Below are 16,327 nucleotides of genomic sequence, written 5' to 3'. Positions count from 1 at the left end.
TTAGATATATTTTTCCCACGTGGAATGTTTCCCTCTATTATATTCAAATTATTTAATTGGGCAGATAAAAAATCTATTCACCAAGTGGCAGCAGAACACACACATAAAAGACTATTGTGATTGGCACGCTTTTGGAGCCTGTGGCTCCTTCTTCAGGCAGAAGGATTGAAGGGGAAGGAAGAAGGGTGAAGGAAAAGGAGTCTTTCATTCTCATCCTATACTATAAGTCTCCTCTGACATGCAGTTCTGGGTGACTTTCCCGAAATCTACCCTTTTTCCCAGACCTCTCCAGTCCTTTTCCTTCACCCTTCTTCCTTCCCCTTCAACCCTTCTGTGTAAAGAAGGAGCCACTGGCTCCAAAAGCTTGCCAATCACAGCAGTCTTTTATGTCTGTGTTCTGCCGCTGCTTGGTGAGTAGAATTCTTATCTATCCAATTAAATAATTTGAATATAATAGAGGGAAACATTCCATGTGGGAAAATTATATCTAAAAACAAAGATGATGTAACTTACCAAACGAAAGCACTGGCATGTTGATAGACACACAAACATACACACAAAATTCAGGCTTTCCCCCCCCCCCCCCCCCCCCTAAAGTAAGTCTTTCCACTCCCGGGATTGGAATGACTCCTTACCCTCTCCCTTAAAACCCACATCCTTTCGTCTTTCCCTCTCCTTTTTTCCTGATGAAGCAACCGTTGGTTGCGAAAGCTTGAATTTTGTGTGTATGTTTGTGTTTGTGTGTCTATCAACATGCCAGCACTTTCATTTGGTAAGTTACATCATCTTTGTTTTTAGATACAATTAAATAATTTTACACTTATAGTTAAAGTTTTTTTACACTCTTCTTCCTAGTGGCATTGCATGAAATACATGTTCCAGTAAATTGTTGATGTGATGGAATAAAAACTGAAAAAAAAAAACATTTGCAGCTTTAGTTTGAGGTGGGAGTGATGGTTAGGAGGAAGAATTGAGTACTGAAGCCCTTATGGAAATGCAACGTTTCTCAACTAATTTTGATGATAAATCTTCTCGGATTATCAGCCAAATCGAGGTGTTGTTCTGTGGCAGAGTAACATCTTGACTCAGCTAATAACCAAAGAAGACTTCATTACTGAAGCCTTTCTGCCTTTACAATTATCTGCAGTGGCTTATTGAGCATTCAACTCCCATGTACACACCCATTGACAATGCTTTAGTGTCACTGTTATAACTTTACTGTAAGAAAGCAGAATATTTTAGAGTCAAGAGTTAAATGAGATTAATGGGTGGATGTCCTTCCTTTGCTTCCCTTTTCAGGTTAGTAAGCTTGAGCCCCATGACAGATCCGGTAGTGTCACGTATTGCAGAGAAGTACAAGAAGACGACTGCTCAAGTGTTACTGCGTCACACCGTACAGCGAGGCATTGTGGTCATCCCAAAAAGTGTCAACCCTGATCGCATCAAGCAGAACTTCGATGTAAGTGATCATACCATGTTTTGGTTGTTAGTCAGTTTTGAAGCTTTTTGGTCACACTTTATTTTTACTCTTTACCTGATATTAGGGCTCATATAGAGGCATATAGACAGTTGTTTTTTCCTCTCACTATTTGTGAGTTGAACAGGAAAGGACGTGACTAATAGTGTGTAATATTACCCTCCCACACATCACCATTAAATTTCTCTGTCTCTGCAAAAGTGTCGAAAGCTTAGAGAGGCATAAGATATACAAGACTTTTTACTTATCTTCATTTTCTCTTGTTGTTGGCTGCAGTTCTCGCATCTAGGGGTAGACTCTTGAAGCTGAAATGTTAATTGTGGGGGTTCCAGATGACTAGATAGTTAATGTAGTACTTTCTGTTGCTATGACTTTCTTTTTCACTACTGGCCATTAAAATTGCTACACCAAGAAGAAATGCAGATGAGAAATGGGTATTCATTGGACAAATATATTATACTAGAACTGACATGTGATTTCACTTTCTCGCAATTTGGGCACATAGATCCTGAGAAATCAGTACCCAGAACAACCACCTCTGGCCGTAATAACAGCCTCGATATGCCTGGGCTTTGAGTCAAAGAGAGCTTGGATGGCGTGTACATGTACAGCTGCCCATGCAGCTTCAACACGATACCACAGTTCATCAAGAGTAGTGACTGGCATATTGTGACGAGCCAGTTGCTCGGCCACCATTGACCAGACGTTGGTGAGAGATCTGGAGAACGTGCTGACCAGGGCAGCAGTCAAACCTTTTCTGTATCCAGAAAGGCCCGTACAGGACCTGCAACATGCAGCCGTGCATTATCCTGCTAAAATGTAGGGTTTTGCAGGGATCGAATGAAGGGTAGAGCCACTGGTCGTAACACATCTGAAATGTAACATCCACTGTTCAAAGTGCCGACAATGCGAACAAGAGGTGACGAGACGTGTAACCGATGGCACCCCATACCATCACGCCGGGTGATACGCCAATATGGCGATGATGAAAACACGCTTCCAAAGTGCGTTCACCGTGATGTCGCCAAACACGGATGCAACCATCATGATGCTGTAAACAGAACCTGGATTCATCCGAAAAAATGACGTTTTGTCATTCGTGCAGGTTAGTCGTTGAGTAAACCATCACAGGTGCTCCTGTCTGTGATGCAGCGTCAAGGGTAACCACAGCCACGGTCTCCGATCTGATAGTCCATGCTGCAGCAAAATGGCATCGTGCAGATGGTTGTTGTCTTGCAAACGTCTCCATCTGTTGCCTCAAGGATCGAAATGTGGCTGCACGATCCGTTACAGCAATGCGGATAAGATGCCTGTCATCTCGACTGCTAGTGATATGAGGCCGTTGGGATCCAGCATGGTTTTCCGTATTACCCTCCTGCACCCACCGATTTCATATTCTGCTAACAGTCATCGGATCTCGACCAATGCAAGCAGCAACGTCACGATACAATAAACCGCAGTCACGATAGGCTACAATCCGACCTTTATCAAAGTTGGAAATGTGATGGTATGCATTTCTCCTCCTTACATGAGGCATCACAACAACGTTTCATGAGGCAATGCCGGTCATCTGCTGTTTATGTATGAGAAATTGGTTGGAAACTTTCTTCATGTCAGCACGTTGTAGGTGTCGCCACCGGCGCCAACCTTGTGTGATAGCTCTGAAAAGCTAATCATTTGCACATCACAGCATCTTCTTCCTGTCAGTTAAATTTAGCATCTGTAGCATGTCATCGTGGTGTAGCAGTTTTCATGGCCAGTAATGTATTTTATCCCATTCTTCTATATCACGGTGACTTCACAATCTCCATTTTCATAAAACCAACAATTACTTTGTTATTGACAAAACTAAAAAACTTGTGCATTTCCATGAGAGGCATATTCACTACTACCTACATTCTGCAGTCCTCAGAGTATTCCAAAGAGTTTACAAAGCAAAAGAGTGTACAAACTTTTTTGACGAATGAAGAATCTTCACCAAGTTATATCATTACTTTATAAATGAGGCCAGAAATTAATTTTATAATTAGCATTAGATTGCATAGTTAATAAATGAATTTTAAGTATGCCAGATATTTTTTGGTTTCAAATATTTCTAAAATGAGAGTAATTTTAGCTGTACATATCGATTGTAACAAATTAATTTCTTTTTATACATTTTAGCCAAAATATAATACATTGTATACAAAATCATATGAAATTCATTTAGTGAAACAGCTGAGATAATGTTAACCCATACTAGATTCGAGATTAATCCTGCTATTGGCTACTCCAACATAAAAAAAAGGCAATGCTAGAGGAGGGTGTCCCATTACAAGTGCTACTTGGTACCCTCCACCTTGCATCTTATGATGGCTTTTGGAATATGTATGTAGATGTAGAATAAAAATAGACATTACAAGTCTTGCACTAGTGGAGGTGATTTGAAGGGAATCATTTTAATGCCGCACGATAGCAGTCCTTCTTCATCTTGAAAAATCTCATCCTGTATCATTATTTTTATTTTCCCCAAGAGTCAGTTATAAATTGGGTTTCATCACATCAGTTAAAAACTTTTTGTATGAGGTTGTTATAAGTTTGCGAGATTTTGACAAGTAATGTTGAGATTCCTCCATTTTGCTTTGCACTGATCTAGTGTTCTTTGAATCCTCAGTCCAATGGAGCCAGTACTCCTTGTAGGCATACAAAGACTGTGGGCATTATTATTTTGTGAAAGGTTATAGCATATTCCACTGCATATTCCACTGTAAACTACTGGGTTACTTTGTTTATTTGCAGTATAAGAAATGCGAAAATTGAAAATAAAGCAAGCTTCCACATAGAGAACCACCCCGCGACCCACGGATTAGTGTTCTGTACTCTTTCTACATCATCTACATCTACATACATACTCTGCAATCCACCATATGGTGCGTGGTGGAGGGTACCTCGTACCACAACTAGCATCTTCTCTCCCTGTTCCACTCCCAAACAGAACAAGGGAAAAATGACTACCTGTATGCCTCAGTATGAGCCCTAATCTCTGTTATCTTATATTTGTGGTCTTTCTGCAAAATATAAGTTGGCAGCAGTAAAATTGTACTGCAGTCAGCCTCAAATGCTGGTTCTCTAAATTTCCTCAGTAGCGATTCACGAAAAGAACGCCTCCTTTCCTCCAGAGACCCCCACCCGAGTTCCTGAAGCATTTCAGTAACACTCGTATGATGATCAAACCTGCCAGTAACAAATCTAGCAGCCCGCCTCTGAACTGCTTCTATGTCCTCCCTCAATCTGACCTGATAGGCATCCCAAATGCTCAAGCAGTACTCAAGAATAGGTCTTATTAGTGTTTTATAAGTGGTCTCCTTTACAGATCAACTACATCTTCCTAAAATTCTACCAATGAACCGAAGATGTCTATCTGCCTTTCCCACAACTGCCATTACATGCTTGTCCCACTTCATATCGCTCTGCAATGTTACGCCCAAATATTTAATCGACATGACTGTGCCAAGCGCTACACTACTAATGGAATATTCAAACATTACGACTGCAGCCTGGAAACTATGCTAACACAAATGGCTTGTGCCTCACCAGACTTGTGCCACAATTCTTCCTAAACGCATGGCCATGTAGAGCTCACACTTAGTCAGTTTTATTTCTAGCCGAGGCCACCATAAATTTGGAGGAAACTGGTGGTGACAAATAGGCATGGTCTCCCTGTCAGTTTGCTTCCCACATGAACAGCACTGACAGTTTGTTTGTCAGTTTGAAAGTGCATGCTCAAAGGGTTTAGCAATGTGTTAACAGTGACCATTATTGTATTTTATGCACAAGTATGGTTTTGCTATCAAAATGACAACATTTGTTGTTATAATCGAATACACTGATATTTGTGTATGCCTAAATACTGTCAGTGTTTTGATACCTTCGAGTGCAAACTTACAGACTGTCCTCCTTAAAAGTACACTCATGATCCAAAATGTGATGAGCACTGTCCACTGTGAGATAAGAGTTCCTCCTGGTGGCATTGTGGACGTGTGATGCTGTAAGGATAGTGTACAAGCAGAGCAGACAAGTGTGGAATCATTCTACTGACAAATGCGGACATCTGCTGATGTAAAAAATGTTGACAAAGGACACATTGTTACAGTCAGGCCCCAGCGAACAGGCACCTCAAAAATGGTGAAGCTGTTAGTGTGCTACTGTTGTGGATAGAGGACAGTGAAACTGTGAGTAGGCAACAAGCTGTCAGACTTCCACATCTCGAGTCACAGGATGTGGAGGTCGGAGGTTTGCTGGTCTGGAAAGCGGTGTCTAATGACAGAGTACAATAACACAGGAGGCACGAATGTTTCGGAGCACGCCATCCCGCATACTTCGTCGAATGTGGGTTTTTGCGGCACGTGTGACACATCGTCATCATCAGTTGCAGTTGCTGTGGGTACTAGACCACAGAGATTGAACTGTGGATCAGTGCAAACTTTTAGCCCGGTTGGATGAATCACATTCTTTGTCACACCAGGTCGATATTCTTGTCTGGATACACCATTGTCCAGTGAACGGCTGCTCGAAATGTGCATCGTGCCACAGATATAGGTCAGTGGAGACAATATTACACTACATGGGATATTCAACTCATAGTAATTGAAGACACAGTAACAGCTGTGGACTTCGTGAATAGTACTGCAATGCACCAGCATCCCTTTGCCCTCGATGTCTTCCCTGATGGTAATGGCTTCTTCCAGCAGGGTAACGTCCGTGCTACAGTGGTTTGAGGAGCATAACAGTGAGCTCACATTCATGTCTCAGTCAAGTTTATATGCCAACTAGCTCTGCAGATGACAAAGAAATTGAAGAAATGTATGATGAGATAAAAGAAATTATTCAGATAGACAAGGGAGAAGAAAATTTAATAGTCAGGGGTGACTGGAACTCCATAGTAGGAAAAGGGAGAGAAGGAAACATAGTAGGTGAATATGGAATGGGCCTAAGGAACGAAAGAGGAAGCTGCCTGCTAGAATTTTGCACAGAGAATAACTTAATCATAGCTAACACTTGGTTCAAGAATCATGAAAGAAGGTTGTATACGTGGAAGAAGCCTGGAGATACTGGAAGGTTGGTTGGTTGGTTGGGTTTGGGGAAGGAGACCAGACAGCGAGGTCATCGGTCTCATCGGATTAGGGAAGGACGGGGAAGGAAGTCGGCCGTGCCCTTTAAAAGGAACCATCCTGGAATTTGCCTGGAGCGAATTAGGGAAATCACAAAAAAACCTAAATCAGGATGGCTGGACGCGGGATTGAACCGTCGTCCTCCCGAATGCGAGTCCAGTGTCTAACCACTGCGCCACCTCGCTCGGTGGGAAGGTCGCAGATAGATTATATTACGGTAAGACAGAGAGTCAGGAACCAGGTTTTAAATTGTAAGACATTTCCAGGGGCAGATGTGGATTCTGACCACAATCTATTGGTTATGAACTGTAGATTAAAACTGAAGAAACTGCAAAAAGGTGGGAATTTGAGGAGATGGGAGCTGGATAAACTGAAAGAACCAGAGGTTGTAGAGAGCTTCAGGCACAGCATTAGGGAACAATTGACAAGAATGGGGGAAAGAAATACAGTAGAAGAAGAATGGGTAGCTTTGAGAGATGAAATAGTGAAGGTAGCAGAGGATCAAGTACGTAAAAAGACGAGGGCTAGTAGAAATCCTTGGGTAACAGAAGAAATATTGAATTTAATGGATGAAAGGAGAAAATATAAAAATGCAGTAAAAGAAGCAGGCAAAAAGGAATACAAACTCTCAAAAATGAGATTGACAGGAAGTGCAAAATGGCAAAGCAGGGATGACTAGAGGACAAATGTAAGGATGTAGAGACGCATATCACTAGGGGTAAGATAGATACTGCCTACAGGAAAATTAAAGAGATCTTTGGAGAAAAGAGAGCCACTTGTATGAATATCAAGAGCTCAGATGGAAACCCAGTTCTAAGCAAAGAAGGGAAGCAGAAAGGTGGAAGGAGTATATAGAGGGTCTATACAAGGGCAATATTCTTGAGGGACAATATTATAGGAATGGAAGAGAATGTAGATGAAGATGAAATAGGAGATATGATACTACGTGAAGAGTTTGACAGAGCACTGAAAGACCTGAGTTGAAACAAGGCCCCAGGAGAAGACAACATTCCATTAGAACTGCTGACAGCCTTGGGGGAGCCAGGCCTAACAAAACTCTGCCATCTAGTGCGCAAGATGTATGAGACAGGCGAAATACCCTCAGACTTCAAGAAGAATATAATAATTCCAATCCCAAAGAAAGCAGGTGTTGACAGATGTGAAAATTACCGAACTATCAGTTTAATAAGCCACAGCTGCAAAATACTAACACTCATGATCTGCAGCAATGTTCTGAATTCTTTACAGATGAATGGAAAAACTGGTAGAAGCTGACCTCGGGGAAGATCAGTTTGGATTCCATAGAAATTTTGGAACACGTGAGGCAGTACTGACCCTACGACTTATCTTAGAAAATAGATTAAGGAAAGGCAAACATACGTATCTAGCATTTGTAGACTTAGAGAAAGCTTTTGACAATGTTGACTGGAATACTCTCTTTCAAATTCTGAAGGTGGCAGGGGTAAAATACAGGAAGTGAAAGGCTATTTACAATTTGTACAGAAACCAGATGGCAGTTATAAGAGTCGAGGGGCAGGCAGTGGTTGGGAAGAGAGTGAGACAGGGTTGTAGCCTCTCCCCGATGTTATTCAATCTGTGTATAGAGCAAGCAGTAAAGGAAACAAAAGAAAAATTTGGAGTAGGAATCAAAATCCACGGAGAGGAAATAAAAACTTTGATGTTCACCTATGACATTGTAATTCTGTCAGAGACAGCAAAGGACTTGGAAGAGCAGCTGAGCGGATTGGACAGTGACTTGAAAGGAGGGTATAAGATGAACATTAACAAAAGCAAAATGAGGGTAATGGAATGTTGTCGAATTAATCAGGTGATGCTGCGGGAATTAGATTAGGAAATGGGATGCTTATAGTAGTAAATGAGTTTTGCTATTTGGGGAGCAAAAGAACTGATGATGGTCAAAGTAGAGAGGATATAAAATGTAGATTGGCAATGGCAAGGAAAGCGTTTCTCAAGAAGAGAAATTTGTTAACATCGAGTATAGATTTAAGTGTCAGGAAGTCGTTTCTAAAAGTATTTGTATGGAGTGTAGCCATGTATGAAAGTGAAACATGGACGATAAATAGTTTAGACAAGAAGAGAATGGAAGCTTTCGAAATGTGGTGCTACAAAAGAATGCTGAAGATTAGATGGGTAGATCACATAACTAATGAGGAGGTATTGAATAGAATTTGGGAGAAGAGAAATTTGTGGCACAACTTGACTAGAAGAAGGGATCGGTTGGTAGGACATATTCTGAGGCACCAAGGGATCACCAATTTAGTATTGGAGGGCAGCGTGGAGGGTTAGTGATATGGGCCTATAATTCACCAAAGTACTCCTATTTCCCTTTTTGGGTATTGGTGTGATTTGAGCAATTTTCCAGTCTTTAGGTACATATCTTTCTGTGAGCAAGCAGTTGTATATAATTGCTAAATGTGGAGCTATTGTATCAGCATATTCTGAAAGGAACCTGACTGGTATACAGTCTGGACTGGAGGCCTTGCCTTTAGTGATTTAAGCAGCTTTGCTACACCAAGGATATCAACGTCTATGTTTCTCATCTTGGCAGTCATTCTTGATTGGAATTCAGGAATATTTACTTCATCTTCTTTGGTGAAGGAGTTTCGGAAGATCATGTTTAATAATTCTGCTTCAGTGACCCTGTCATCAGTGAGTTCACAGTTGTTGTCGCGCAGTGAAGGTATTGATTGTGTCTTGCCGCTGGTGTGATTTATGCACGACCAGAATCTTTTTGGGTTTTCTGCCAGATTCCAAGACAGAGTTACGTTGGACAATTATAAAAGAATCTCGCATTGAAGTACGCACTATATTTTGAACTTCTGCAATCTTTGCCAATCTTGGAGATTTTGCATTCTTTTAAATTTGGCATGCTTTTCATTGCTTCTGCAACAGCGATCTGATCCATTTTGTGTTTCATGGGGGATCAGTACCATCACTTATTAATTTATGTGTTATATACCTCTCAATTGCTGTCAATTCTATCTCTTTGAAGTCATTCCACATCTTTTCTATGCTAATTTGATCAGATCAGGAGGGGTGGAAACTGTCTCTTAAAAAGGCATTAAGAGCATTTTTTATCTTTTTTAAGTAGAAGTACTTTGCATTTCTTTTTGACGGTTGTTGGTGTTACTGTGCAAGTGACACAATGTGTTACCCCACGCTGCATGAAAACGTTGCATTCCACACAGCTGCACTCTCCCAAAGCAGGAATCACATGCTGTACAAGGAGGTTTCAATAATGTACAGACGTCCTGACAGGCCCTCTAGGTGTATTCTTTTCAAAGAAGAAGAAATGAAGAATAAATTTCTTGTCAATCCAGACCACACACTCTCGTACAGTGAGTGAAATTGTCTGTTCATGCACAACACTCAGTTTAACAGTATCCCAAATTTGGCATTTCTGTGTATTCATTGCACCTCGTAGTACCTCAACACTCCGTAGAAAGTTGCCTGGCCACATGTTATCAATGTCAGTTCATGCCAGAAACCAAAGAGCAAATTCAGAACATTGCTGCAGATCATGAGGTTTCAGTTGCTGCACTGTCTGGATCTTGTACAGGTTATTGTTGTTGTGGTCTTCAGCACAGAGACTGGATTGATGCAGCTCTCCATGCTACTCTATCCTGTGCAAGCTTCTTCATCTCCCAGTACCTACTGCAACCTACATCCTTCTGAATCTGTTTAGTGTATTCATCTCTTGGTCTCCCTCTACGATTTTTACCCTTAACTCTGCCCTCCAATACTAAATTGGTGATCCCCTGATGCCTCAGAATATGCCCTACCAACCAATCCCTTCTTCTAGTCAAGTTGTGCGACAAATTTCTCTTCTCTCCAGTTCTATGCAATGCCTCTTCATTAGTTATGTGATCTACCCATCTAATCTTCAGCATTCTTCTGTAGCACCACATTTCGAAAGCTTTTATTCTCTTCCTGTGTAAACTATTTATCGTCCATGTTTCACTTGCATACACGGCTACACTCCATACAAATACTTTTAGAAACGACTTCCTGACACTTTATACTAAATGTTAACAAATTTTTCTTCTTGAGAAACACTTTCCTTGCCATTGCCAGTCTACATTTTATATCCTCTCTACTTTGACCATCATCAGTTCTTCTGCTCCCCAAATAGCAAAACTCATTTACTACTTTAAGCGTCTCATTTCCTAATCTAATTACCGCAGCATCATGTGATTTAATTCGACAACATTCCATTATCGTCATTTTGCTTTTTTTGATGTTCATCTTATATCCTCCTTTCAAGACACTGTCCATTCTGTTCAACTGCTCTTCCAAGTCCTTTGCGGTCTCTGAGAGAATTACAATGTCATCGGCAAACCTCAAAGTTTTTATCTCTTCTCCATGGATTTTAACTCCTACTCTGAATTTTTCTTTTGCTTCCTTTACTGCTTGCTCAATATACAGATTGAATAACATTGGGGACAGGCTACAACCCTCTCTCACTCTCTTCCCAACCACAGCTTGCTCCTCGACTCTTATAACTGCCATCTGGTTTCTGTACAAATTGTTAATAGCCTTTCGCTCCTTGTATTTTACCCCTGCCACCTACAGAATTTAAAGGAGAGTATTCCAGTCAAACTTGTACGCGTACTAATGTAAAATAGACCGCAAAACATTCTGCACCGTTGACCGCGGGATGGCCAATTCTTGTGATATTGTACGAACACTAGCACTACCTGAGCAATGCAGTGCGTGGTCAGTTACAGCAACAGCAACAGCAACCTCGTCAATAAATTCCCGTGGTGTAGACTGCCTTAGTCTTCCATGTGCCACTCCAAGCTCATCTGTGTTTTCAAATTTCATTATCATTGTCCTTAAACCATTTAATGCTATCGGACCTCTTCTCAGACTTTTCAGTCAGCAATACTCTTTCAGTGCAGCTCTGTAATTGTACCTATTAACATAAAACAGTTCCACTGACAGTGAAACCATACCGTTCACTCACATTTTGGCTTGTCAAATGACAGTGTGGATGTCGCACTGTCATACAAATAGTGTACAGCACCAGATTTGCAACTGGTGACCACAACTGAAACTCATTTGTTTTCCAACATTATTCAGTTCTGCAATAACGCATTAGCATATCTACCAGGCTGCACTGCTATATAATGATTACAACCCACACTGGACATCCGTGAGTAGCTGCACAGAGACACACAATGTTTAGTTTGTAATGGCTTCGTAGTTCTAAATCCAGGTTTGAAATCCAGTCAGAAGTTTCTACAGGCAAATCGTGAAGGTCTTCCATTTGTTCCTTTGGATGCTTTGAGGCAACATTCAAGTGTTACGTGAAAAATGTTTGTTGCTCGTTGCCGCAGTCACGTGGAAGGGAGAATTTGCATACTATTGGTGCAGCAACACTCCACATCTGCCTTGGCCAGTTCTGATCCAATTTAGTGTGTGCCAGCATCATAAGGATTTTTGGTTGCTCACAGAGAATATTGAGTAGTTGGTGACACTTCATGTTAGACTGCTCCTGTCATTGATTGTTCCTAATCCTTGCTTGTTGAAGTTATTATCCTGCAAACTAATTGCTGTGACCCACACCTATATCTACATCTATGTGATTACTCTGGTATTCACAATAAAAAGCCTGGAAGAGGGCTCAATGAACCACCTTCAAGCTGTCTCTTTACTGTTCCACTCTTGAAAAGCGTGTGGAAAAATGAGTGCTTAAATCTCTCTGTCCGAGCCCTGATTTCTCTTATTTTATTGTGATGATAATTTCTCCCTGTGTGCCGGCCGTGGTGGCCGTGCGGTTCTAGGCGCTGCAGTCCGGAACCGTGGGACTGCTACGGTCGCAGGTTCGAATCCTGCCTCGGGCATGGATGTGTGTGATGTCCTTAGGTTAGTTAGGTTTAATTAGTTCTAAGTTCTAGGGGACTGATGACCTAAGATGTTAAGTCCCATAGTGCTCAGAGCCATTTTCTCCCTGTGTAGGTCGGTGGCAACAGAATTTTTTCGCAATTGGAGGAGAAAATTGGTGATTGAAATTTCATGAGAAGGTCCCGTCACAATGAAAAACGTCTTTGTTTCAATGATTGCAGCTCCAATTCACGTATTGTGTCTGTGGCATGATACGTGATAATATATTTTGTGATAATACAAAATAAGCTGCCCTTCTTGAACTTTTTTGATGTCATCCATCAGTCCCACCTGATGCAGATCCCACGCCGCACAGCAATACTCCAGAATAGGGCGGACAAGCGTGGTGTAAGCAGTCTCTGTAGTAGACCTGTTGCACCCGATGAATCGCAGTCATTGGTTTGCTCTACCCACATTATTAACTATGTGATTGTTCCAATTTAGGATATTTGTAAAACAGTGGTTTTGTAGACCTCAGTTGCTCAGTTTTTAATAATGAAATTTCTGAATGAATTGGCAATTCTGGGTTGCTATTTATTCTTGTCCACATATTCAAAATCAGTTGTGATTTTTTTTTTATTGACAGTGGTGGAATATTACCAAGGACCAGTAGCCAATGCATGTTTGTGGGATGAATACACCCTGTGATTGCTTGATTGAGCTGTGTCTCGATTATATTAGGGCGAGCACTGTTTATCCAGGTATTCTGCAACTGAGTATGAAAGAACTAAAGCTGATGATTTGAGAACTGTTGCGCTGTCCCAGGTAGTTCCCATTAACTTATGGATTATATTGTTGTGAGTTTTGATTTTAATTGTCACATTCTGGAGTTGGATTTTTAACATGAAAGACCTGTCGAAGGTCATGTCTAGGTATTTTTGAGTGTTACAATATTGGAGAGTCAGATTTCTAAATATGATAGGTATGTAGTTTGCTTGTTTAGTCCATAGGTCGAAAGTTTGATGCCAGGTCTTTTGAGGATTCAGTCGAAGAGAATTATGTTTGAAGTATTCGTCCAATCTCTTCAGGCCTGATGAGCTTAGTGTTGCTTCAGCTTCCCTAAAGCTTGGATCCTGAGAGATTAAAGCAACATCATCAGTGTAAATAAATTTCCTGTACTTTGTTTCTGGAAGGTTGTATGTATAAAAACAGAAACTTGTGGGATACCATCATTTATTTTGTGAAATAAAGAATTTAATTTAATTACTGTCTGTGATTTGGAATCTCTGTATGGTTCTTACATCAAAATGTTTTCCAAAGATGGTATAGGCGTTACATGGACTTACAATTCTTATTCTTTGAGCTTCACTATTTAGAAAACTGACAAATTTTGCAAGATTTCTGCATGTGTTCATACAGCAGTCCCCTTAACTTTGTGATCCCCATTCTAATTGGTGAAAACAGTATATAACTTACAGATGTAGCTTCAGAACATATATTCAGTGTTTGTCTTTGGTGAATTATCTATTAAATTAGATCAGCAGGCAATGATTCTCAGATTCAGTATGATTATAGTTTAATTTATTGTCTTAAGACATACTTGCCTGCAGTGTCGTAAATGTAGTACCACAGGTCCAAAAAGTAATCATCACCTCTCTTAAGATCGGTTTGTCCCATTAGAGATCTTCCTCCATCTTTACAACTGTTTTACTCATTCTAGGAGGCCTACAGTTTAATGTGGAATTAAAATAGTAATGCATCTAGATTTTTCCCATATGTGGTGTTGCCAAAGATAAAAGCCACATTAACTACAAGAATAAATTTACAACACTCCAAGGATAGAATCCCAAACCTGTGAACTTGTAGTCTGTCACATAGGCATCAAAGTGCTGTAGATTTATCATAATTTTATTTCAAAAATGTGAATACCTTTGGCTTCAAATGTTCATGACAGTGTGTCTTAGTTGTAACGTAATAATGCTAAATCTGAAAAAGTTCTTGATATTCACAGTTGTATGTGTTAAATATATTTAACATCTACTTTAATACAATATGTGTTCAATAGTAAAAGGACAGCACAAAAATAGTTATGAATTTTGAACAGTTAGTGTGCAGCTCACATGATATTATGGTAGTAACAGAAAATGAGGAAATGCCAGAAAGTACATTGGATGTAACCTTACATCATGTCAGCTCAGTTGACATGTTTTACCACAATGTTGAAAATATATTTACAACTCTTGTGAATCTCTGTGGTGGTCTAGAAAGTTCGCAGCTTCTACATTGAACACCAGATGTCAGAAGCAGCTGGAATTGGTGTAAAAATGTCTGTTCACTCAAACACCTACTACTGTCACTTCGTAGACATCAAATTGCACAAGCAGACATTATACTGCATTATGGATGCTGATCTACACTTTGATGTTGTGTTTTATATGTATAAATTGGCTATGAAAGGAATTTAAATCAAAATTTCATCAGTTTGCTGTTGTATTTGAATACAATAATTCTTTTTGTTTCTTTAATTCAGTAAATACAACTAAATTAAATTGATTTATGTTTCTGTACCACAATACCAGAATAACAGTATTTAAAGTAGAAAGAATTCCAACCACAGATTTCTGCAAACAAGTTATAACTTTGGTGAGGAGGAGGGGGGGGGATAAAAAAATAAGTTTGCATTTATAGTGGTTACCTATGAGTTTCATAAATGGTACTTTTAATTACATATACTTATCTAGAATCACCACTGTTACTATGTCCAACATTTTTCTTCTCTTCAAAATCATGTTTAACTTCATTTGCTCTCATTGATGTCTATTCAGGCATAGTTCAGTCCTTCCAAGGCTAACCAGAGTGTACATGTCTGTGGCACAACAAACAGTTACATCTAGAAAGTGGATGAATATTCTGTAGGCAGGGTTACAACTCAAACAGTTTTATATTGTGATCCAGCTAAAGAGAATTTCATGTGTATAAAGTGACAGCAGAGCTCGCAGGAAACATAAAGTGATACTATTTATTTGTTAATATATTTTGTTTACACAGGCAGATTTTAATTACATTTAACAAACTTTTGTCCAGAGTCACAGTTTTCTTGAATGTGATTGCATTTCATTCACCATCATATTATTGTACCGTTCCACGTACAATCACGACAGCACGTAAACACATTATTACTCCAATAATTTGTATGCTGTATCCAATAACCGAGGTTAATACTTGAAAAATACTTTTGTATGATAGGAAAATGTTTAACTCTAGAATTTTCTTTCGTTTGATGTGTGTGCTCCACAAAAGAATGAAAATTCCAAATCCGATCTGTAGTCTGATATGTCATTTAATTGTGTCTGTCTAATTGTGCACATTATTTGTAACATATAGGCATCATAAGTAGGCAGGATATGTAAACTAGCTTATGGCTTTACTTTTACCATATACCTTACCTCTGCTTCATTTAGTCATTGCATGGTACATCCTCTGAAACTCTCAACTATCTCTGGTTGTTTCAGCTTGCCCAGATTCCATCTCTTTAATTTCCCATCCTTTGCACCTTATTGTGATAGCTCTAATCAAATACACTATTGCCCACTCCCAGAAATTGTGCCTTTGCTGCAGTCCTTACTAGTATACCTGTATTGTGGCATATCAGCAATGTAAGGAAAAGATAACTCACCATAAAGATGACACTTCGAGTTGCAGACAGGCACAACAAAAAGATGCACAATAGCTTTCAGCTAACGCCACCAGAGATGACAGCCGTGTGTACGTGAGGTGTACTTGCTTGCACGAATGCACGTGTCTGACGAAGGCTTTGGTTGCAAGTTGTTGTGTAAGTGTCTTTTCGTTGTGC

At 40.0% G+C, this 16,327-nt stretch overlaps 1 protein-coding gene across 7 annotated transcripts in view; it reads left to right on the top strand.

Moving 5' to 3' along the window:
- Window positions 1-16,327, top strand: part of LOC126428309 (1,5-anhydro-D-fructose reductase-like) — a 107,560-nt gene that overhangs the window by 81,126 nt on the left and 10,107 nt on the right. For all 7 annotated transcript variants that reach the window (XM_050090240.1, XM_050090236.1, XM_050090241.1 and 4 more), the window contains exon 6: window positions 1,300-1,459. In XM_050090240.1, the coding sequence (XP_049946197.1) occupies window positions 1,300-1,459 (160 nt within the window). The remainder of the gene's footprint in view (window positions 1-1,299; window positions 1,460-16,327) is intronic.

The sequence above is a fragment of the Schistocerca serialis genome, chromosome 12 (assembly GCF_023864345.2).
Source record: "Schistocerca serialis cubense isolate TAMUIC-IGC-003099 chromosome 12, iqSchSeri2.2, whole genome shotgun sequence".
Taxonomy (NCBI): Eukaryota; Metazoa; Arthropoda; class Insecta; order Orthoptera; family Acrididae; genus Schistocerca; species Schistocerca serialis.
This window is presented reverse-complemented; position numbering and strand designations above follow the sequence as displayed.